This window comes from Pyxicephalus adspersus, chromosome 6, assembly GCF_032062135.1.
Source record: "Pyxicephalus adspersus chromosome 6, UCB_Pads_2.0, whole genome shotgun sequence".
Lineage (NCBI taxonomy): Eukaryota > Metazoa > Chordata > Amphibia > Anura > Pyxicephalidae > Pyxicephalus > Pyxicephalus adspersus.
In genome coordinates, this window is record NC_092863.1 from 36181444 (window position 1) to 36207180 (window position 25737).

Here is a 25737-nt window from a genome sequence, read left to right on the forward strand (position 1 = left end):
TAATAATAATAATAATAATAATAACTACCCACTCTCTTCAGAACAGTAGAAAGTAGGGTCATGGAGGGAAAGAGTGCACGATCACCCACATCACTCATCACTCACATGTTAGGCTGTCACTGGGAGCTGTCAGCTCAGATCAGTGGGTTAGTCCAAAGTATCCAGAGCTTTTCTGTTCCCACCTAATCTTACATAGCACTAAGAAATTATGCAGCGCTTTAAAAAAGTCTATAGTCATGTCACTAATTGTCCCTACCATAGTCATATGTCATTAATACAGTCTAAGCTACAGAAGATCTTTTTGGGGGCCATTTATATTATCATTGTAGAAGTATACTTTTTAGTGTTTCTTCATGCAATGCAGACTAAAACATCTAGCACAGTGAAATATTTTGTGGTACCATACATAAAAAATATATCAGTGCTTGTACAGTTAATTGCAATATTGACTCCCCCCCCCCCCACCCACAATAATAAATACCATATTGAAAATGTTAAACATAGGTAAATTACAACAACTTAGGCTGGGTGGATGGGAGCTGAGGTTGTTGTGCAAATACAGTAGAACAGCTAAATGAACTTAAACTTCATATACTCTATGTGAAGTATACTGTCTACCAATTTGGAATTTTATCTAGCCTTTTTTTGAAATATACACCTCTATTACACCACACAGTCATGGCCAGATTAATACTTTTTGATCCCCTAAGACAGCTAGCATGTGCTTCCCCTTCTCCCCCGTTAATAACAGCCCATGACACTGACACACAAAATTCACACCATGGAAGATGTTCCACATTAACAAAACAGAGCAAAACAGGGTGAGAGGAGAGAGAGAAGAGAGAGGAGGGAAGAGGTAGATGGGAGGGAGAGGGTGAGGAGAGAGAACAAGAGGGGAGAAAAGTGGGAATAGAGAGATAGAGGGGAGAGAGAAAGAAAGTGAGCAGAGACAGGGAGGAAAAGGGGAGAAAGAAATGAAGGGAAGGAAAGACTATGGCCCTGATTTATTAAAGCTCTCCAAGGCTGGAGAGAATACATTTTCACCAGTGAAGCTGGGTGATCCAACAAGCCTGGGATGGATCTGGTCCAGGATTCAAAGCATTTGCTAGCAAATAGCAAATTACATTGAATAAATCTATTCCAGGTTTGCTTGATTACCTAGCTTCACTGAAGAAAGTGTATTTTCTCCAGCCTTGGAGCGCTTTAATAAATCAGGCCCATAGGGAGAAGGAGAGAGGGACAGGAGACAGGGTAAAGGGAAGGAAAGAGGGAGGAGAGATGTCTAAATAGGGGTAATAAAGGGAGAGATGGGAAAGAGAGAGAAAAAAAGTAGAGAGAGGAAGGAGAAAGAGAGAAGGGGAAGGTAAATAGGAGAAAGTGACAAAGAAAAAGTGTGAGGAGAGAGAGAGAGAGAATAGGGGGAGAAAGGTGGAGAAAAGAGAAGCAATAGAATGGGGAAGAGATGTAGGGAGGAATAGGTGAGAGGGACGCAGAGGGGAGAGATAGGGGAAAGAGAGAAAGATAAAGCAAGCAGAAGGAGTGAGGTAAGAGACAGAATGGAGATACAGAGAAAGGGAAAAGAGGGTGTGGGAACCTTTAATACAAATGTCACCCTGTACAGATCTCTGCATTAAATGTGACCTCTTTACATTCATTTTCACTTTGTCTTTTCTGTCACTATAGAGCTGGTCAGCCAGCAGCAGCAGGTTCTATTTCCACTTGGAGATGTTGTAATGCTGCCCTCCAATATTCAGAGCACCCTAAGCCATGGCACATAGCAGGTTACCTTAACTTTCTCTATTGCAGTTACACAAATAGAGGTGTCGCCTCTGCAGTCTGCTATTTGGAAATTACCATTGGCAGCTTGATAATAAATTCTTAAATTTGCTACCTTTATGCTGTTCTTCTGTCAGCATAATCTCTGTAGCAAAGCCTTATTGGCTTCCAGTGCTAGATCTATTGGCTCCAGATATAAAGAATTTGAACATTCATGTTTTGTTTTTATTATGATGAAATAATAAATGTTAACTTTAGCTGAAAGTGGTTGTCCTAAATATTCCTAAGAACTTCAAACTAAACATTTGTCTATTTTTAAAAAAAAAAAAGAAATACACAACACAATTTAAATTAATTCCTTTAAACCTCCCAATACCTCCCCCCATTTCTTGTTTTGTTTTAACCAGACATTTATGATTGTGTATTCCTGCTGTTGGTCCCAAATTCATAAACTTATATAATTAAAATCAATTTATTAATTAATAAAATATTATTACCCTCCATAATCAAGTTAACAGCTACTCAAATTGTATAATATATATGAATAATTATATAATATATATTTATATAGACTGTGTTATATATATATATATATATATATATATATATATATATATATATATAAATACTGTATATTTTATTTTTTCTTTTGTATCTTTAACATAAATGTAGTTAATATATCACTTTGCAACCAGATAATTGAACTATCTACAAACTTACAAGAGTCTCCAGTAACTGCTTCTGACGCTTCTTGCTCTGCCGTGATAATTCTAATATTCTTTCTAATTTAATTTAGGAAGATATTTTCTTCATTTAACCATGTCTTGCGCTTGATCTCCTTGTGATAACTGTAAGCTTGCACAAAAATCTAATTACACCCTTGGTACACAGACATTTGATACAACATCTCAAATAAGGCATACTTTATCATACTTTATTTAATCATACCTGTGATTAATGTTCATGTAATGGAGCCAAGACCTGGAACTGATATGTGCATGCAAAGACATTTATTCCCATAGAAATGAAATAGGTCATTATTATATCATCTAATTTTTTTCATGTTCTGTACATATATTTATACAAACTGTGAAATGCAAGTGTACCTGATTATTACTATTACTGAAGTCAATTCTTTTTGATTAGAAGTGTTTAACAGTCATTCACAAGTTTTGGGTTTATTGCCTGGATATTGCCTCCTTTTACAGTGTACGGCTGCGTACACACGTTAGAATTTTGTTGCTGGAAAGGATCTTTAACGATCCTTTCCAACATCAAAATACTAAAGAGATGCATGACTGAGCACTGTACATACAGCACCATTCTGCTTTTTGGAGAGGGGAGAACGAGCGAGATATCCTGCAAGAGATCTTTTTAAGGGGGCATTTACATTATCATCATAGAAATATACTCTTTACTGTACATCGCTCGTCCGACGTTGTTCATGGATCCAATTGAACAATGTCGGATGAGCGCTGTACACACATCAGATTCTCGCCCAATACTAGCCCTGAAGGGATAATCAGACGAGAATCATCTGACCTGTATATGTAGCCTAACTCTAACTTCTTCCACTGTGGTTTCTTTTTTTTGTAAAGAAGGGGTCAGATACACTTTTGGCTGCTTTGTGGTAGAAATAGGCTGCTTTAATGCAACACACTTTAATGCTTTCCACAGCACACTGTGGCAAATTCTGACTTTTTTTTTTTTTTTTTTTTTTTACACAAAACTTATGTTTTCTTGCACACAGATGATATACCTAAAACGTGCCCAAAACTTTTCCAGAGTAGTTGGAGAATGTTTTGTTTTGCAACATATATAGCAAAAAGAGTTCAAAAGAAGTATTTAATGTATGATGTAGTGTATGCAGTATAGGGGTCAGAAGTATGCAGCACACAGAGATAGCAATAGTTTTTAAAAATGTATTTTAATTCTCGGTAACTAAACAAGACTAGCAAAAGTGATGATATACTGGAAATGCACTAAATATGGTAATTTATTTACAATTGATAATCATTCATCTTTCCAGTGCTGCTATTTTTCAGCATGACTCAGGAGACTTGCAGCACTCGTTTACAGAAAGATCTCTTAACATATAAATCCCATGTGCCTTTCCATCCTGGCAAAACTTACACAAATGACTGGCAAGGCCAGTGTAGATGTGACTATTACTGGAGTCCTGCTCTCTAGTGTATATGTTACTAATAATAGATGTCTACACCTTACAAGCAAGTTAATTTGTTTTACAGCTAGGGCCTGGGAAAATGTGTATGTAATTATTGCTATGTATTACCAAAGTACTGGACTATCCCAATTCTAGTTACAAAAACTGCAAAAAAAAGATGGCTAAACAAGATTTTTTTTTCATTAGAGCCTATATACTCCTGCTGTACAGTGGTACAATAACAAATGTTATATCAGGGCAGCTTTTGGGTGTGGGACACTTTTCAGAGCCCCCAAACTCCCCTGGGCCCCAAGTGAAAGAAGGAAATAGGGGATAAATTGTTGCTCCCACCTTTGCCCAGAATCCCATTTTCTCTAAACCTGCCCCTACATTGGGTGCCAAATTAGTCTACTAAGAACAGGCACTTTTGGCCACAGTTCGCATGAGCCCACCAAAACTGGACAAGAGAAGACTAGAAAAATATTTCCTGGTCTGATGAATCTCCATTTCTGCAGCATCATTCAGACGGTAAGATTAGAATTTGGCATTGATAACATAAAGGCATAGACCCATCCTGCCTGACATCAATGGTTCAGGCTGTTCCTAATGTAATGGTGTGGGGGACATTTTCTTGGCATACATTGGGCCCTTAGTACCAACTCAGCATGGTTTAAATGTCACAGCCTACATTGCTACTCAATGCAAAAGGGCACCTTTGGTGGAATTGGAGACTGGCTTCATGGATGTACAGCCAACAAATGTGCATTAAATTCATAATGTTATCATGTCAGCATGTCAAAAATCCCCAAGGAATGTTTCCAACACACACGTTTTTTAACATTTAACACATGTTAAATCTATGTTGCAAAGTGTTTTTAAAGTTCTGTATTGGGTTCCAACCTGGTACTAGAAAGGTATACCTAATAAAGTGGTTGAGAACAAATCCAACACTGAAAACTGTGGATTGATGCAAAAAACAAAACACATTTATTAATAAAAATACATATTACAATAGAAAATATATATTAGGCATAGTATTTGACAACAAAAATATAATATACTACTAAAGTGAACTAATTTTGTTATCGATGGGCTATTTTGACGCATGAATCAATACTAAATATATCCAGTTCTTCATTTACTGTTAACAAGGTAAAGGGTATGTGTATCCATTTTGCTAAGTTTTGGATAGAGTAGGAAAGGGTTAAAACCCCTGTCAGAACATTATGCTATTTGTTTTTCTTGGGGAGATTTCCCTTTAATTCCGACACAGAAAAGTATACGGAAACAGGAAGAAATCCATACAATGTTAATCATTCTATGTATTGTTGCGCTCATTGTCAGACAACTGTTAAATTGTGGATTTTTCAATACTTTCTATTTTAGCGACAGTAGAAAACATAGAAAAATATGGAGGTTGGATCTCCCCAACGGGACAGACAGCAGTAGAGACATGACAGGTGTTCTAACCCTTCCCCACACTAAAAACTAAAAAAACTTTTCTATGCTCGCACTTTAGGATAGGTTCTATAGATTATGTTCATGGTACATTTTAACAACATATATGATCTATAAATAAATAAAACCAATTATGTGCTATATGTTCAAGGATATGCAAGTTTCAGAAAATCCACACATGTGACACAAAATAGCTGGGGTTGGTGGAGGAACCCCAATAATCGGTAATTTACAGACCAGACATTCACTTCTGCCAGTCCTGCAATGAGAAAAGGTGAATTTGTAGGGATTTAAATAATAAGCTGATTTAACAAAAAAAGTTCTGATTTGTTATCATACATTCCTACATTTTAGCTAATTTACATGTACTCCCAAAAGATTAATGCCATGTCCAATGTCAAGAACATTTTTCATTTATGTCCCAGTATATATATTAGGGGTGTTTATGAACATTTGTTGACACTTACAGGCTTTTAGACACATTTCCACTTCCCACCTTCTGCTACACAAAGGAAAACTGCCTGTTTTTTTACATTTGAAAAACATCAGGGTTACGGCATAAATGTGATATGGTTTTCCAGATGATGTAAAAACATGTAACCAAGGCATTTCTAAAAAAGCCCAACATTAAAATTACAGATTTGTAGGTACCTGTTGTGCTGAGGACATAGGAATGCCTCTTTTCCCATGATAGCAACGTGTGTTCCACACAAAACACAGCTTTGTTTATTTGGAAATAACTGCAGAAAGAACAAAATGCACGGTTAGACAGACCATGGTTAGACAGATGAATACAGGAAATACATAACATAAGAGCAAGATTAATCTAAAAAAATGCAAAAGTTACCATACTGGTTGGTACCCTCAAGGAAAGAAGAACCATAGTTGTTATTATTATTATTATTATTATACAGTATTTATATAGCGCCATCATATTACGCAGCGCTGTACATAGTCCATAGTCGTGTCACTAACTGTCCCTCAAAGGAGCTCACAATCTAATGTCCCTACCATAGTCATAGTCATATGTCATAGTTGTCTCAAAAACATCTAAAATAACTAAACTGCCATTACTGTTTATTCTGTGGTAAATAAAAATCACACAGATGATGGGACCCTTAATCCAATACTTTGATTAAAAAAACCTTTAGAGTCAATCCCAAGAAACAAGTGGTAGCTGTAACTCTCAGTGAGACTTCTTCACCTATCAACAAGTAGTTTTGCTTACTCTTCCTAAGCAAACTACCACAGTTGTCTCAGGTTCAAAGCATGTCTTGTTTACACTGCATGTTTCAGTTTTTCCATATATTGTATGTCAAATAGAATTGAAATCAGGGCTCAAAGATGGCTACTTCAGAGTAGTGTTTTATTCTTGTCATTTATTGGTGATTTATTTGAGTCCTCTAGGGTCTTGTCCCACGCAGTCCATTCTCACTCAAAAGTAACAAATAGTGTGATTAGATACTGATGGACTTTGACTTCCAGTACAGCTTGTATCTCTTTGGAAGTTATCCTTGGCTTTTTGTCTACCATTCTTGCTTTCCTTCTGCCCCTTCCTGTGTTGATTTACTTTAGCAGCCAAGAAGGTTGGATACAGTCCCATAGATCTTCTTTGTGTTCTCTGGTGCATGTTCAGTTTGGGACACAGAATTTTACCAAACAGCAAAGTGACTACTTTTCTTAATGATTGAAGACATGTTTGTCGCTAGTCAAAAAAAACTTCTTTGAAAAATCACTATTTCAATTTAGAATTTTCTAAAGGCATAATTAATTTTTTGCTGTAAGGATACCAACAAATTTGCCAACAGTCTGACATCTAGTTGTGGCACACAAATGCTAGAACTACCAAGAAAACTGCAAACTAAATTGTAGAGGGAAAAGGTTCCAGACATGCTTTATACACTTTGGCTTTATTTGCACAATGGGATACACTGTAATATTCTGAGAAAGGGGAAGGTACCAATGGAAGGACCTGAAAACACTTGGGGGTCTAATTTTAAAGCAGTGAGTCTGATATTCAGCAAATTCACTGGTGGAGAATCAACAATTACCCCTGAAATCACATGCACCTAGAACATATACCACCAGAGAATGAATGTTGAATATTAGGCTCACTGCTTTTTGAAAAACTGTAATTTGTATTGAGTTTTTCCAAATATTAAACAAAACAACAAATATAAGAAGTATAAGAAGGTAGCCAAGAAATACAAAATAACATTTTAACGATTTAACAATAACCAGGGACAGAAAACATATATATGACTCCTGTAAAAAATGCAATGTATCACAGATTTCAAGTAGGTCATATAACACATTATAATCCCTCTGAGGAAGCAATAAAACAGAAACGTAATTTCAATAAGCTTACTGTATAACAGCAGAGAACACATCTAACGATACAATTGTCTAAATGTGACATTTCTAGGCTAATCCGGAAGATAACAAAGAGAAGAAAAAAAAAAGGAAGATAAGGAGAAAGGGAGAGGGTACAAGTAGGAGGTAGAGTGGAAAACAAATATATGGTAATTAATTAGAGGATGTCCCTGGTGAGGTTCACTGCTTTTTAAATAGACCCATTGGTTTCCAAAAACAATCAGTATGAATTACCTGGGGAGATACATAGACAAGGCTGCTTTTAGACCTAAATAGTGTCTGAAATATATGATTTTGCTTTACCTGCCCAAATGCTCCAACCTTGAATGTACACATGCCACATATCATAGCAGCAGTTCTGGGGAAACCATTTCTGCATACATGGGAACAGCGTAGAGTCTGCCAAACAAAAATATATTATATGGACAATATGTGACAACTGCTAAATATAAACCAGATATAAAATGCAACTGAAGAGGGAATGTTTTGTAATATATGATTACCTTTAAATACTGAGCTCGAACGTGAGCTTGGATCGACCTTGCACGTGGGTCCTTTCTTAGAAACTCAACCAGCCGGCCATTTAGTCCGGCTTCCTGCAAGAGGCGGGGCAATTGGTGCACCACTGTGGCCTCTTCTGTGCACTTATGCTCGTAGTAGTCAGCCAGGATAAGAAGGTACTGTTTGCGAGCATTGTAAGAAGTAAGCAAACACTGCTCAACTGCCTACAATGAAGAAAAGGCGGACAAAGAGGAAATGTGGTAAGGCAAATAGAGCTGATATTCTAAAAGCAGTACAGTCCTTGTGTTGTTGGGTGATGCTAGCTGTGAAAGAACTTAACAGTTCTAATATATGATGAAGAGCAAATCTTGCTAAATAAATCAAATATTACTCTGGGTGGTCTTTCGACTCATTTTCCAATATTACCTGTACTACACTTCCATGAAAGAAACTTAGCCTATCCCTCCCTCGATAGTCCCGGCCTACACGAAGAAGACTGCTCAAGGTTCTGCGAAGTGAGGCCCAGTGCATTGTAGGTATCTCTGCTCCACCATCTAGTGTGGACATGGCTCCTTGCAGGTCTGTTTCCACTGCACCCTCCTTGCAGCAGTGGAGTAGACTAAGAAGCTATTACACAGACAACAAATAAAAAATTACTAAAAGTTTTAAAGTAATAAATCTGGTAAAAAAATACTGACAACAGAATGAAACTGTTTAGGTAGGTTTCCACTACAGTGTGTGTTGTTTTTTGCTGCTGTTGTTTAAATCAACCTTTCTAGATTTTTTTGAAAAATAGTCTAAGAGAGGGCAGGGATCCAATTGGGATGGGGTGCCCTTTGACCTTTCTGTCATGGTTGTTAATAGACTTTGTCCTGCCACTGCAACTATCAGGGGATTCCACTTACAGACACAAGATTAGAAGCCCTGCTTCATTAGGTAAGTAGCAAGTGGATTCTATTTTGTTCTGTGCCTGAGAATGTGACCAGATGGGCTTATTGATCATGATAGCGGTGCACACTTGAATTACTGCCTAAGTGTGCAAGTAATTTTTGAAGTATTTATGTTATATGTTGTCAACAGTGCAATGATTGAGTAAAGGATGGGACGCAACATGAAAAAAATTGGAAAGCTGAGCTAAGCTTCACTGCATCAGCTAAAGATGTTCAAACAAAAACAGCCCCCAACAGTAGGGATTTATGGGGGTCTATAATGCACAAAGTGGTAAAAGTGCATAGGTATGTGTTAAGGATGGGGGCAGGGGGGGAGGTTGGGAAGCTGGAAGCAGAGAAGGGGCAATTGCTAGAGAAGGGCTGGATGAAGGGTATGGGGCGAGATTAGTGGAAGGTAAAAAGGGAGAGTGCAATATTTCACACAAAGAATGTATTAAACATTTGTGATAGCAGGAAGGGAAACTTGAGAAATACACACATTTTTAACAAGATTACTTTGGTCTTCTTGTACCAGTCTCTGAATGATGCTGGCCAGAAGTCCTTGCAATGAGTCAGGAAATTCTAATATCTTCTTGGTGAGCATCTCAAACACACCAAACACACGTAGTTCCTCACAGGCAAGTGATAACCACAGAGGATTTGCTGATGAGGATTTCTGAAGAAGCTGTTGAAGCTGCTCTGAGCTTAATGTCTACATATGTGGAAGACACACAATTTAAACAATTTTGCACTAGACATGTTTTGTGCAAACAAAAGAACAGAGTGTACCTAACAGAAAATACAGGATATTTCAGATTGCAGTAAGAATTAGGATTGGAAATTTATCTAATGATTATGTTGTGTTTTCCAACTAAACCTGTCTGCCTTTAAAGTAAACTTACATTTTTTTATAATTATTTTTAACTGATGTTTTACATGGTAATGTCTATTTTTATCAAATTTTTGTTTTACTAACCTTTATTAACAGACATTTAACACAGTTTACTCACATAACACCGGATACCCTGGGCACTATTATTCAAAGCACCATATTATTATTATTATTATTAACAATAATAATAAACAGGATTTATATATAACGTCAACATATTACGCAGCACTGTACATTAAACTGTACAAGCTGTTTGTTTACCTGTCTGTCTTTAAAGCGGAGCCATCCTTGCTGGATGGTGAGCTTCTGCCATACTGCCAGCAAATATTCACAGCATACACAGCAAGTATTCACAGTCGATTATGGCACATACTTACCCTGTGCATGCACCCTGAGGTCAACACTGCATCCATGGAAGGTTCCATCTTCAAAGTCAGCTCCACAGCAGTCTTCTGTGAAGACAGCGATCATCTTCTGTCATTAGATGATGTAACCCATGCGTGTTACATTATCCCCAGTGGCTGGTGACACTACAAACAGGGCTGAGCTCCAAATTACACTGCGCATGCACTGTACAGTTTACAACTTTAATAAAAATCTATCACGAGCCAGGCAGTTAGTTTTTTGACGAAATAGACAGTGCATGTCTCTTTTGCCAAACAGCACCACCTCAGGGTGTTCTTTTGTCTTTTCAGTTTAGGTCCACTTTAACTGAAATGTTAGACTGAGACAATTGTAAACCAGTTGTAAATAGGAGATTTAGTAAGGTTTAGTTCTTACTTGAGCATTCTATAATTAACAGGCTTGTTTGCTGCAAGGGTTAGTATAAAAGAAGTTCTTTACCTTGCAATAGCGGGACAGGTACATCATGGCCAGACTCTGGGCTGTGTCCATAGGAAGAAGGTCCAGGTATAGACAGTTAGGTGGTGGATTACTGTTGATAGAAGTTGTCGGTATGCAGCTGATAACACACTTGTAATGATGGGGTAAAAATCCTGGAGTGCTCAACCAGGACAGGAGGTCAGACACATCAGAAGGGTGTGATAACTTGAGACCAAAGATATTGCAATGTTAAAATTGATATTAATTGCACATTAAAGCAATCATGTATCATGTATTCCTGGTCCCACATTACAAAGCTGATTCATTTTCTGTATGTCGTGTGACTAGAGTTTAGAAAATAAAATTCAGACAAGACTGTTGCCACATATACAGCTTTTTCTGAGGATCGGGACAGAGCCTATAATGGTCGGATTTCTCATGTTGCCTACTTATCTTTTGCAGATTCCAAAAGTAACATTTACTTGTCGTATCCCAACCCCTTAACACGAGTTCATTATTTGTGAATTTATTTACAGTCATCGTAGAGTCATTTGAAAAGAAAATATACCCCATTAAAATTGTGGTCTTTTTCAAAGGTAAGAAAAAAATAAATACAATAAACCTGCATAAAAACATTAAGGAGAGTTTGCTTTTCCAATCACTTTCTCAAAAAAATATCATTTGATGCAATGGTGTACTGTGGAAAAAGGTACTGTACCCTTGGACTTGTTCTATTTGGCAGGAATTTTGCATAACTACCCATCAGTACCTTTTAACAACAGTTATTAACTTGCTGATTTTTATGACAGCTCTTCCATTGAAAATTCCTTAAGCTGCAAGCTGTTTGTTGGTTTTCTCGTATGAACTGCTTGGTTTAAAACCCCTACAACATTTCAATGGAATTTAAATCAGGGCTTTGACTAGGCCAGGCAATATAATTTTTTTAAAGCATTTATTTTTTGATTTGCTAGTGTGCTAAAGAAAATTTTCCTTGTTTGAAGATTCACTGGGACAACTTTTAAACAGGTAATCTGGCATTATTATTACCCTTTTATATGATGTGGAATCACTGGTAAAATGACTTCAAGCTACTCAAACCCAAAGCTTTACAACTGGAACAAGGTTCTTTTACTGCAAATACTGTTTTTGGTTTATACTAAACATGTCTACCGTTACTGTGGCTTAAAAACTTTCTTTGATTTACCACTTAACAGCACATATTTCAGAAGGCCTGATTTTTATATTCAAAAAAATACTTAGTAAAGTATATGACTCATACAAGCAATGGCTTTATATATTGGTACATCCCCAATACAGGTAAATTAGTGCAATCTCTTTATGATTTTAGAGACATCCTTCATACTTATAGCAAATAGCAACACCAGGCCCTAAGTACTAAAGGTTATTACAAATTCCACCTGCATGCTACTTATGAGGGTTCTTATCATTGACACTCAATCTGGAACATTCAATTTTAATTTTATGGATTTTAGGTTGTAACAAATTAATATACCGTGTCACCAGTTTATCACCTCTACTCGTGGGCACTTGTGTGTGCTTCCTTCTTCACTTGGCTGTCCCAGGAAAATAATGTGCATACAGTAAATCTAATTTGTGTGCAGTATATTGATCTGATGTGTGTGGCTTTATTGCATTTTTGACCACAAAAGAAAGCAAATAACATAAGGTTATCAAGCTATGCATTATGTTTTTGTGAACTGATCCTGTTGTGGGGATTGTAACAACATCTTTTAGATTTCTGATCAATATAACTAAGGTGAGACTCGGACAAATTAAATGAAAACCAGATAAAAAAATACATTGTTTGATTTCCCTGATCAGCATCATATACCCTCTAACTTTTCTTTTCAAATCATAAGAAAAATATGCAAAGCATTGATGTCACCTGGTTTACTCCATCAATGAATACATATGAAGGGGAATTTCCTAGTCTGGAAGTAGAGTGCAGAACCATTTCCAGGATTCCTTTCATTTCTTCATTTCTCCAGCAGTCTCTAAGCTTCAGAAGAACATCTTCAAGCTCTAAAATGGTTCATAATAAAAACCAGTGTACTATTATACTACATTGGTAATAAATTATTGGACTTACATGTAGCTCTATAAATTATTAAATATTTTAATTATATTTTTTGATTATTTTTTCATTAAGAACACGCCAACTGCAACAAAACAAAAGGTTTGCTGAATTCTACAGCTTGTTTGCTTTCTAAATCAGCCACAGTCTGAGTAGGAAATTCTGTGTCCTGCACTATGCTGCAGAAAAGAACCATTGCACTTTATGTGTATGTAGTGATTACTCTGCAGAGGCCTGTACTGCCTACAGTTCTTCAATAGGAAAAGCAAGGCTGATTGGAGAGCTATAGTTCAGACAGAAGCATGGCATAAAGAAAAACTCCTGTTTCCATATATAAAGCATTAATCATTCTCTGTAGCATGTGGGCAAGGCAAAGATTTTTCTACTTTCTACTACTGGTTAAGAAAGACTGAAAAACTTTCAGACTACTTTTAATGCACCTGGAATGTATTTAGCTGTTTTAAACTAACTTAAGTTCAGTTTTAAAGCTTTCAAAAATAAATGTGATTAAAAAAATGATGCATGTACTGAGCATGTTATCAGATAACCAATGCAAATTACTAAATAGAAGAACGCATGATGACACACTGTAGTTAGTGAAGTATGGAACTATGAAGCCAGTTTAAAAGCATTTTCCCTTCAGGTTGTGGTTGGCATATTTCAAAATCAATGGCTTACTGAAATTGATGAAGATACAACATACCTGGTCCATCTAGCATAATGAAACAACACAGACGCATCACAAGGTTGGAAAGTTGAACAGAAGAAGGACAGCAGCCAACAAAATGGTAAAACACTTTGCTCTTGGGGCTCTGTGTGAACAAGCACAGTGCAGCATCTAAAGCACAGTGCAGCATCTAAAGCACGTATGTTTTTTAGGCAGCTTACAGACAAAAGTTTTTTGAGACATAGGAGTTTTCAGAAACTTACCTGCAATGTTTTACTTATACTCGCAGCTAGTAGCGAAGATTTACCCATGCCGGGCTGTGATATAACCTGATACAGAGAGGTGCAAAAATTTTCATTTTGGCTTGGATTCTGAGTATTAGCTGCATCCATGTTCAGGAAATCCAGGATGTTCTGAATCTCTATATTCCGACCCAAGAACAACTGCTGCTTCTGATTAAGGAAAAGTTGGTGTTGAGCCAACTCTGTCTGCTGCCTGCAAACACACATCACAAGCAATTTACAAACAATATTTTCACTCATCATCTTCTGGTACAAAACTCAAGCTTACAAAAAGTTGCTATCACAGATAAGCTAAAAATAGATTTACATGCAGTTCATCAAAAAAGTTGACAAAGACAGGTTATAAAATCTAAGAATAAAATTAATGCTGGTGCATATCTGCCAGCTACAAAATGTATATCACAATTTGTATCATACAGCTGTGACTACACTAATAATGCAATCAATACCTGCTACAAAACAAATAGATTTTAAACAACCACATACTTCAATTTGAACACTCATGTTGAAATACAAAATGTATCAAAAACACAATCTGCTTTAATGTAAGGATTTAAGAGCTATACTAGTATTAGCCAATTGGTTCATGTTATGATTTGATCATATACCTTATTATAGTTTAAGTATTTATGTTGTCTGCTGTATGCACCTTTATGCATAATAAGGTGTGTTAGTACATGTCTATTATTATTATTATTATTATTATTAATATACAGGATTTATATAGCGCCAATATATTACGCAGCGCTGTACATTAAATAGGGATTGCAAATGACAGACTAATACAGACAGCGATACAGGAGGAGAGGACCCTGCATTACATTTTATTGGATTTCTTAACACAATATACACCGCAAAGATGTTTCCTGTCAACATGTCATCATGGCAAAGAGATTGCTGTATTTAACTCAACTGTTAGACCATCAGATATCTCTATTGAAGCATTATGTACAAAGGACAGCTGCAAATAATTTGATCACTTCATCATTTTGTTTGATGATACTATAGTTATTATTTACTTATAATTATATATATAATATATATATATATATATATATATATATATATATATATATATATATATATATATTTATAATAAGAATAATAAGAATGGAATCTCAAACAAACATCTAAAGAACTTCTATAAAAATAATGAAATAATAAGAAATAATGCAATTTCATTTTCTGCAATGATTTCACATTCCATGCTCTACTTTTTCCTGTTCAGGGCCAGATCATTGTTATTATAGTATAAATAGATGGCAGCTGAAACAAGCAATAAAAGTTGAGTTACAGAGCAGACACCAAACATGTGGCAGCTGCTTACAGCTTGCACTGTTATGTGACTACTTACCAAGAAAGCTGCTTTTTCTGTACAATAGTGGTGGTTTGTTCTGAGAAGGTCTGAAGAATTCTTGTCTTTAGAAACTGTAGGATCCAGGATGAGAATTCATCAGAAAAACCCATTCTCACCTGTATTACATACAAATAAAAGAAACCGGTCAACTTTATAGCACATCTATGAAATTCAGAACCACAGTAATTGATACCAGGTTTTCTTGATGATAGCTAGTGCAAGCAGGCCTGGGGAACATCTAACATATTTTATGACCAAATCTCTGACTTATAGTTCTTAACCAACAAAATTCAGATTCAATTTAGTATGAACTAAATGATCCACTGAATATTTCAGCATCTGTGAATCAGGTTGCCTTCAGTAAATATTTTTAGTTTTAATATACTAAGGACAACCTACATGTGCTATAGTAGAAAGATTTACAATATATTTAATAAGTTTTAATCTCATAATAACTGGCAACAATGTAGCTAGGGCCAACTTTTTTGTAATGCTGTGGCCATTGGATAGGTTCAGACCTGCAGTAGGACCAATTGATCATGTGCGGCTCCCATTAGCTGGCACCTAGTACTGAACTGCTTACTGCTCTCATTTATTCTCTATAGGCAAGCTGCAGGTGGACATTTAACCTAGCGCCTCCCTCGAGTAAGCAGTTCACTTTCGTATGGAAGCGGCAACCACACTGCAACATCAATGCCAGTCTGAACATAGCCTTTGTCAGAATAACTGAGTAATAGGACTCTGTAGCAAAACAACCTAAACTTTATTAAAGGATACACATTCTGTCTCAATTACAAGATCCAGTATATCACAACACTGTAGTTAGCTCATGCAGCCTTTCAAATGTAAATACAGGATACAGAATGTGATATGCATGGTGTGAACACTGATTAGAGTAGAACCCTGGTTATCTGGAACTCAGATAACTGGAGAATTCAGATAACTGGCACCTGACAACTCCACTTTCTTGATTGCTCCTACAGCCCTAGCGGAGCTGTGATATGTGTTCTGCATCCAAGAAACATACTCCGCCAGGGCTGCGGGAGCAATCAGGAGAGAGGAGCTGTCATGAGAGCAGATCCGAGCTGATTGCTCTGCTTCTTGATTGGCTGAGATAAGGGAAAGCATCAAGGGAAAGCGGCTGAAGCATCATCAGGGTTTCCCTTTTCTCAGCCATTCAGCACTAGAGGTGAATGGGGACAAGTCTCCCCTTTCAAGTCTAGCGCTAAATGGCTGAGAAGTAACCTCAGTTAACCAGAAACTACACTTATCGTGCATTTCCCGTGGATGCCGGATAACCGAGGTTCTACTGCATTAAAGAAAAGTGCTCACATATGTTCCTCCATTTTGACTAAATGAAAAACAGTTTTTTTTACTACTCTCTATTGCAGTAGCAACTTTACAATAGATTGATATACTGTTTTTTTCACCTTCTCCATTCCAGTAGTGCAATCAGTGCCCAACACTTGGCACTTATACTTCAGAATCTGTTGTTTGGGAAAGCGGTTACACACTTGCTCTTTGAGTGTCTGTATGAATAAAGCATGATGACCTTTGTCTTGATATCTGGGAAGATCCTGTGACGGTAGCTGGGCCAGAAAAGATGGATCTCTTAAGCAAAAGGCAGCATTGGGATTGCAGTTCCTGTAAGCACCATGCAGAATCTCCGTTCCTGTTACAGACACGCCATTGATCCAATTATATGTTTCAACAATCTCTTGAGGCACCTCAGCAGCTTGTGGTATCCAGCCAGCTCTAAAACAGGAGTGGATGAGCAACAGTAAACCTTAAGCATTAGAGATATAGGTTGCAAAGCAGAAAAAATCTACAGAAATTAATTTTATGGCAGATTTTACTCATTCTTACTCTTCTAAAATTTGACTTTATTGCTGTTTTCACTTGTTTTGTCTGACATCCATTTCTGATTTTAACATAAATCTAAACTTACGTAGGTAGCAGGAGACCTGGATGTCCATTAAAAAAACAAATTCTTACTATACTTACTATAATGCTGAGATCATTGAATCATTTAAATTACCAACAGGACAGTCTGAGAATATCTGAACTGAACATAAAACATTGTTAAAAGAAAACTCTTACCGTTCACCTAGAAGTACTACCATAAGTGGCTTTCCAAATGTGTCTTGGTGGCATCGATCTAATTCCCCCAAACAGGTAGCAAAAATTTTTCCTGAAGGAGTGTCCTTAGGGATCCCCCACCTTAAGTCACATTCAACAAGGCACATACTGCGAGCTTCACACCATTCCCTGAGCTCTGGGAATACCTGAAGTAGTTTTGGAAATGGGAGCTTCAAAACAGGCAGGAACATGTAAAGTAGCACGGTTCATATAAACTAATAATTATTTCATTTATTTAGTCATGTATATCAAAAAGCATTTGACAATTTGCAGAAAAAAATACTGTTACTTTATTGGGGAAAGGGAACACAATACCACAAATAATTAGGATACCATATTACTTATATTACTTATGAATAGACCTATACACAAACTGCCTGTTTTCCTTGGGATTATCTCTAGAACATCCACAAAATAATGAAATGAGGCAGAATGGAGGGGAGAGATGGGTGCTAAGGCTCAGTCAGACTCCTTTTTAGGGGCTGGGGTTTTACTGTTATTGGTCAGGTTTCTAAGAAATGTTTTATATGGATTATAAGTCATTAATTACCTGTTTTACCAGCACCTCTCTCTCTGAGTGAAAATCATCAAATGTGGATGAGACAAACACTCGAACTGTAACCCATCCAGAAGACACTGGTAGTTCAGAGGGCTTCTCAGTGGGTCGCAATTTATTAATTGAATTCCACAGGTGGGCTATGTCATTGGATGAACCCTAGTAATACAAGGAACAAAAATAAAAGTGAAAACATTATAAAAAAATTCACATGAGGCCAGGTATGTGCATCACAAGAACTCACAGGACACATGTTTCTTATGGGAGATCTACCTCTAAATTTGCTTTTCTCTAGAAAGCAGAGATCAATGGCTGCTACCACTGCTTTGTCCAGTACTGGTATCTTCTCTACTTGTCATTTTACATTTTCTTCTGGGCAGCCACTGCTGGGATTGTTTTTGCACATATGCCCTGTATTTACACTCAGATCTATTCTCAGCATCTTACTGATGCCTGGATCAGGAGTGGGTAAGGGAGGGATCACTACATTTCAGGGGCTCAAAAGTAATTGGACAATTGCCTCAAAGGCTATTTCATAGGCTGATGTGGGCAATTCCTTCCTCATTTCATTATCAATTAAGCAGATAAAAGGCCTGGAGTTGATTTGAGGTGGGGTGCTTGTATGTGGAAGATTTTGCTGTGAACAGACAACATGCAGTCAAAGGAGCTCTGCATGCAGGTGAAACAAGCCATTCTTAAGCTGCAAAGAGAATAAAATGCATCTGAGAAATTGCTACAATATTAGGAGTGGCAAAATCTAGTTTGGTACATCATGAGAAAGAAACAAAGCACTGGTGAACTCAGCAACTCCAAAAGACCTGGACGTCCACGGAAGACAACAGTGGTAGATGATCACAGAATCATTTCCATGGTGAAGAGAAACCCCTTCACGACAGCCAACCAAGTGAACAACACTCTCCAGTAAGTAGGTGTATCGATATCCAAGTCTAACATAAAGAGAAGACTGCATGAAAGTAAATACAGAGGGTGCACTGCAAGGTGCAAGTCACTCATAAGCCTCAAGAATAGAAAGGCTAGATTGGACTTTGCTAAAAATTATCTAAAAAAGCCGGCACAGTTCTGGAAAAACATTCTTTGGACAGATGAAACCAAGATCAACCTTTACCAGAATGATGGCAAGAAAAAAGTATGGAGAAGGTGTGGAACAGCTCATGATCCAGAGCATACCACATCATCTTTAAAACATGGAGGAGGCAGTGCGATGGCAGTTTATTTTCAGCTTTTTAATTTGTTCTATTACTTTTGAGCCCCTGAAATTAAGTGATTGTGTTAAGAAAAGGCTTGAGTTCCTCACATTTTTATGCAATCTTTTTGTTCAACCCACAGAATTAAAGCTAAAAGTCTGCAGTTCAACGGCATCTGAGTTTTTTCATTCAAAATGAATTGTAGTAATGTACAGAACCAAAATTAGAAAAACGTCTCTGTCCAAATATTTACGGACCTAACTGTGTATGTATGTATATGCTACCCCAAATCCATTTAAAACTGTGCAAACCCATGTGGCAATGCCAAGATGTCAAGGTAGTTACCATGGAGCATGCAGAATGCGTTCTTATCCCATACTTGCCACCATTTCACTGCCCTGTCCCAGTGGGTTTGAAAAATGGATTTCATTTGCCATGTTCACTGATCTACAACTGAAGAAGTGGCTTAGGAAGCTGTGACATGTCTTTAACATTACAGTAACATGTCCACATGAATGTGACTGTCATTAGATATTATTATTAGTGCTGTACAAGGCCTATAACCATGTCACTAGGTGTCCCTCATAGGGGCTCACATGTCCCTACCATAGTCATATGTTATATAAATAGATATCTGGATACATGAGAACTGTTGCCCTGGTTACAATATGAAGTATCTGGTTATGTAGTGCAGATTACTAGTGACTGCATATAAATATAGGCTCGGTGCAGTAATGTGTAGAAATGTCTCAGCTCTGATATCATGGCGGTGTGACACCTCCAGCACACCGGCACTATACTTATGTCTAGTCACTTTCTTGCTGCTCAGTGAAATTCCCCACAAGAAGCTCGGGATTTCGTTTTTATTCCTCTTTTACCTCAGCACTCCCGCGGCTCTCCTCCTTCCTCCCTCCCGTCATTCTAGTCACCATGATCCCCATGTCACAGCTCAGGTGTCCGGCCTGGGTTACCATGACAGCCCCAAACACCGCTCGGGCTCCTGTCAGCGATGGAAGGTACCCGGGGATACCGCGAGATTCTCTAACACATGGACAGTCACTTACAGTGCCCAAGAGATGACAAGCAGGGACTTACCGTGCTGCCACCTGGGCACTAGCAGCCAGCATTTATATATTACTAGTGCATGAAAACACTTCATACAATATGGACACAGTGTGGAATAAGTGCTATGCTCCATGTATGATGAAGGGCAATGCTTTTCTAGGATTCTGGCAGCAGTACAATCCCTGGGAGGGGTATATAGGGGCAATGTGTACTGCAGGATTTACCAGAATTGTGCCAAGGCAACCTCAGGCAGGGATTCCTGGACACACAATTCTCTACATGAGGCTCCTTAAATGATGAGCAATAAGGGGGCATTTATCCCACTGACCACCAGCATGAGTGGCCGTTTCTTCACTGATCACCCTGTGAGAGGATACAACATGCACTGCATTATTTATATTTATTATATATTTATATCCTATTATATATTAGATGTACTGGTACATGCAGGGTCATTCAGCAAACTTCAACCTGAATGATGTAGGGAGAATGTAAATCACAGGCTGGGATGACAAAATGAACAGAAATCATGTAAATGCTCTTTGTATTAGAAACTAGTGAAGGTGCAATATTTGATTTGTTGAAAACCTATTTTAAATAAATTCACCACATGAATTAGCACCATACACAGCTACATTAAGACATATCTAGCATCACTCCCATCAGTTACTGCTTCTTTTCTAACAACTGACATTCTGTAATACTCTGGCAGCATGGGAGTGACACCATTAGGTAAAGCAAAGCTGTACTTTACAGCTACTGGCACTGCTCTGTTTCTGCTGTTTGTTATATGTCCTATGAAATGTCTGTGGGTAGGCTTTATTGTATTATATTTGGTTATCAGGGCCCTCCCTAAAAGATCATACATTATATGTCCTCGTCACATAGTCATTTCCTACCAATCAGAACGAAAACTTGATGAGCCAGCCTGTCAGCAAACCCTGTCCTTTGCCTCTATGTAATAAAAGGATGCACAAGAGGTCTGAATCTTACAGGTAATGTTGCCGTATTTATTTTGCTATCTGCTCTTGATCCGTGCCATGTTTTAGGGTACTTCTGACATACATTGTTTTGATTACATTGATTTATCCTAAATCGGGTCCTAGAATTTTTTTGTAATCTTATAACTGTAGCAAGAAAGATCTTCTTTTACGCTCTGATATCACCTAGATTGTAAAATTGCAGGGCCAGCTACTGGGCTCAGTTCCTAATATAGACTCAAATCTAAAACTACGTCTTAAAGTGTCCCCCACACACAAAGTGTGCTGGCTCTTGGGAGTCAAAGCAGCACACAGGAAGCACTGGTTTGGAATTTCAGAACAAAATAACAGTGTTGTCAACCAAACAAGAAGTTAAAAACAAAAAAACAAACAGTTCCCTTTACATTGCTTTGCTACTCTTACTCAGAAATGAGGCATTGTTGGCCTTTGCCCTTCCATGGTAGTGCTAGGAAAAACTAAAGACATAGACCACCAAACAACTGACAGTACAATCTTATTAAAAACATTACTATGCTCATTCTGACCCCAAAGATTTACAAATTACATGGCCACACATTAAATTGTAGAATAAATAGGAATTGCCAACACAACTGCTAGGTGTCTGGGTCTTGTGGCCAGACACAGCTTTGCAAACCTAAACCATTCTGTCATTTTTATGTGGGGGGAGGAAGAGAGAGACCTGCTTATGGTAACCCTTCCAAATCATACCTGAGCAGTTTATCTAATTCAGGGGTGTCAAACTCAAACACATAGAGGGCCAACATGGAAAACGTAGACCAAGTCTGGGACCAAACCCGAAATCCACTGAAAAAATTGAAGTTTCTTCTTCTCACCAGATACAAAACCTTCCCACACGGAAACACTCTCAACACTCAATCTGGAACAAGCCCACAACAGAGAAAGAAGCCTAAGAATATTTTTTTTTAATTTTAAACTTAAAAATTGTTTTTCAAATTAAAACACTCTACTAACAATAAAAATGCTAAACATATATATTTTTATAAATACACATATGATTCATATGAGTTTGACACAGAAGTGACTGAAGCTAATGAGACATTGTAAGGCAGAACATTGCACTACAAGACTTCAGTGACAGGAAAGCTACAGTTCACCTATCATAGGGGGATGAAGTGCTGCACAAGAAAAAACTGCTAATCTGTACAAAGGTATATTGGCTCCCAGCACTGCTCACCTCAGACTGCCCTCCCACCCTCGCTGCCTCCCTCCACACTCCTCACTGTTACACAGAACCTTCTCACAAAGACACCCCCAGCATCCCTTTAGACGTACAGCTCGGCTTTTGACTTTGCTTTTTTGCTTTGCGATCACCTGTGATGTGTGAGAGGGGGGCGGGGAGAAGCAGAGATCTCTCACTTGTCTCATAGACATGAGTAATGCCGCAACTACAATACCAGCATTACTTGCGTCTATGGAACAGAGCAGGGGCCACAGAGTGATGCAATTGATTCCGGGAATTATGTAGCGGTATCACTCGCAGCAATAGGTAGTAGCAGGCGGGCCAGATGCAACTCACCTTCGGAATGCCCTGGTGGGCCAAAATAAAGGATCTTGCGAGCCAGAGTTTGACACCCCTGATCTAATTGTACTGTAATACATTTTTGCATTTAACGTCCTGAGACCCATGGAGATGGACATGTAGGTCACCTTTTTTGTTAGGGCAATTTCCTTTTCAGTGTGACTTTGGGGTGAATTTGCTGGGATGTGCGCATCTGGGAACATTGGCACGGTCTTCAATGTTTGCTAATTGTGAATAAACTTTCTCACTGTAGACCAATGGACTTCAATTCATTTAGCAATGGCCTTATAGCCTCTAAAGGTTGATGGGCAGCAACAATTGTTTTTTTGACTGAACAGCCAAAACCATAGAATTGTGGGTGTACTTACTTTTTCTCCTAAGTGTCGTTTCATAGAGTTCTACCCTAAATAGTTTACCATTACTGTACTGGTAGAAATCAATACTAAGATCAGTTTATTTGAACAATATTTTTTATTATAAAGTTACAATTTACACGTAGCAATAACAGAAAGGGTCAGATACTGACCAGGTCCCACAAACAGTGTAGGACCTTGTAAAACCATAGCTTTGTATGGAATCATTTAGAAAGGTGAGAGTTTTGTTGCATCAGCCAGTTAATGGTCTCCAGAAGATGCTGCATTTGGTAATGCTGAGCGATATTGTGGAAAGCATCTACCTGTTCCTTGAGAGCCTGAAACAGAAAATGTATTGTTATAGAAACCTACAATACATACATGGAATACAATAAATCCCACATATACATTGATTGCCATACCTTGATTGAAATTGTAAGGCCAAAATCACCAGCACAGATGCAGTATACAGGCATGTTGGCTTCTTTTACTCCATTACATTTCATGCACACCTGAAAAAAATGATGGGTAGAAGGATGCATAAATTTCACAGATGTAAAGACAATAGCATAAGCATACTGGGTCTTCACTTTTTTGATGGAACATTATAAAAAGTTATTTGCGGACTACACAAAGAGCAAAAAGTGACCAGAAATATAATTGATAATATTCATAGGCTCACAAATGACAGGCTGCTATTTGTGATCACCAAGAGCTTCTGGTTTGGTATACTTTAACGGATCTTGGCGTACTTGTGGCTTGACAAAGGAAAAGAGGGCTGAACATTTTAACAATACCTTTGACCTCATACAATGTATCATGATCAGAAGAAACTTTAACCCTCACAAAATCCTGGAACCCCCAAATCTGGGTAGTGTATTGACAATTAATAAAATGCCTTACCACTGCATAAGTCAACATTTATTATGATGTGCCCTACCACCATATATCTTGTCCTCATGCTACTACAAAGCTCCACTTCCACAAAATACCCAGTCTTGGTACTACTAAAAGACTCAGTATTCCCCTCCAGAATATATGAAGTCTCTGTATTACAACAATTTTTTACTATTTCCTTATACAGTGTATATATAATACATAAATTATAAGTATATATAATAATATATATAAGTGTATATATAATACAGTGTATAATACACATAATACAATAACAGTGAATGTAAAACCAGGTATGCATTTAAAAGGGAAATGATTGCGACTTCCTCCATTCTGGCTGTACCATTTGAATCCCATTCTGGCGGACCTCTACCCAGGAGAGTTGGATACTACAGGGAGTTGGGAAGTACCTTCTTACCTATCAGCCTGGTGACTGTGGGAACTAAACTCAGATGAACTCTCAATAGAGAAACTCTATTGAGAGTTCATCTGCAGTCACAGCTGATTGGAAGCACTTGCGTGCCTCCAATCAGCTGTCAACGTGGTTCCCACGGGAACTGATCTCAGATGAGTGTGATCGGCTGAGGAAAGGAAAATCCTGATGATGCTTGAGCTGTCCTTTCCTCACCAAACACAGAGCACTAAAGGTGAATGAATGGGAAGATATGTCCTCATTTACACTCTAGTGCCTGGGTATCCCACACTGACAGGAGGATTCCCACGGCTGTGCTTTGAATGAAAGCAGCCGTGGAAATCATCCTGTCATTGTGGGATAACCTGTAGAAAAAAAAAAAATGAAAAGTGAATTTTTTCGTTGTTCAGTTCTAAGGATGAAAGAAAGGTGACAAATTGCACTTTTCTAAAGCACACTGCTTGGATCTATAAATAGGCTTTTTTGCAAGTAGACTGTGTATATACCACAGCTATGCTGTATTCTGCTGGTTCATATGCCTAAACATTTTGACTTGCATATTTTTCAGCTGTTGGCCCTGTAGAAATATTCTAGAAATGTTACACAGCCAGAGAAGCACTAGCTATTATGTAAAGTGTTGTCTTACATATATGACCATATATATGACCAGGGAATAGATGTGTTCTTTACATATTCTATCAACACACCCTACACTAAGGCCCTCAGCACTGCTTTCCTTTAACATATAGTAAGAATTGGGAACACAGACATACAAAATAAATTGACAGTTGTACAGCATACCAAATCCTGTAGCATGAAAGCCATCATCTTCTTCTGCAGAGCTTCCACCAGTGACATCTCAATGCAGTCAGAGTCATACTCAGCCTGGCAGTTTGAACAGACCCACTGTGGCAGTACAGATCCATCCTGTGTAAAAGAGGGATGGAAATCATAGTAACAGGCTTAAAGGAAACACAATCTATAAAGCAATGATAATCTTTGAACAAACCTGACTGAGTAAAGGATCTTTGCACAAGTCGAGGTCACGGCAGAAATTGCAGTTCCTGCAAATGATCTCTGGAAGGATGTATGAGCGACAGGGATCTTTAAATTGTGCATCCTCAGAGAATTCTCCCACATCAATTAGTCGCAAGAGATCTCTTTTTAGCTTGTTCACCTGGTTGGTTATATTGGAATCCAGAGAAAGAACCTGTGGGGGAAAATTTTATAGTA

At 37.8% G+C, this 25737-nt stretch overlaps 2 protein-coding genes across 2 annotated transcripts in view; both read right to left on the reverse strand.

Moving 5' to 3' along the window:
* Positions 1-4931: 4931 nt before the first annotated feature.
* Positions 4932-20210, reverse strand: LOC140332710 (telomerase protein component 1-like). Its single transcript, XM_072413904.1, has 15 exons — positions 20115-20210; positions 18026-18190; positions 17437-17621; positions 16767-17091; positions 15334-15452; positions 13941-14172; positions 13714-13822; positions 12822-12958; positions 10937-11140; positions 9701-9913; positions 8699-8899; positions 8275-8496; positions 8075-8170; positions 6050-6138; positions 4932-5657 (listed from the first exon to the last, which is right to left on the reverse strand). Exons 1-15 carry the CDS (start codon positions 20208-20210, stop codon positions 5537-5539), a joined length of 2514 nt encoding a protein of 837 aa, XP_072270005.1. The 3' UTR covers positions 4932-5536.
* A 3084-nt stretch (positions 20211-23294) lies between these two features.
* The window catches only part of POLE (DNA polymerase epsilon, catalytic subunit), a 31406-nt gene continuing 28963 nt past the window's right edge, over positions 23295-25737 (reverse strand). Inside the window, exons 46-49 of the mRNA XM_072415259.1 lie at positions 25514-25714; positions 25306-25431; positions 23618-23707; positions 23295-23533 (exon numbers count right to left, since the gene is read on the reverse strand). Of these exons, the coding sequence (XP_072271360.1) occupies positions 23420-23533; positions 23618-23707; positions 25306-25431; positions 25514-25714 (531 nt within the window). The 3' untranslated portion in view covers positions 23295-23419. The remainder of the gene's footprint in view (positions 23534-23617; positions 23708-25305; positions 25432-25513; positions 25715-25737) is intronic.

Coding starts and splice junctions, on each gene's coding strand:
- LOC140332710 (XM_072413904.1), bottom strand. CDS start 20,210: ATGGTAACCCAGGCCGGACACCTGAGCTGTGACATGGGGATCATGGTG. Junction 17,092..17,436: donor GTAGTACTTCTAGGTGAACG/GTAAGAGTTTTC, acceptor CTCCTGTTTTAG/AGCTGGCTGGATACCACAAG. Junction 8,171..8,274: donor TTCGAGCTCAGTATTTAAAG/GTAATCATATAT, acceptor TTTGTTTGGCAG/ACTCTACGCTGTTCCCATGT.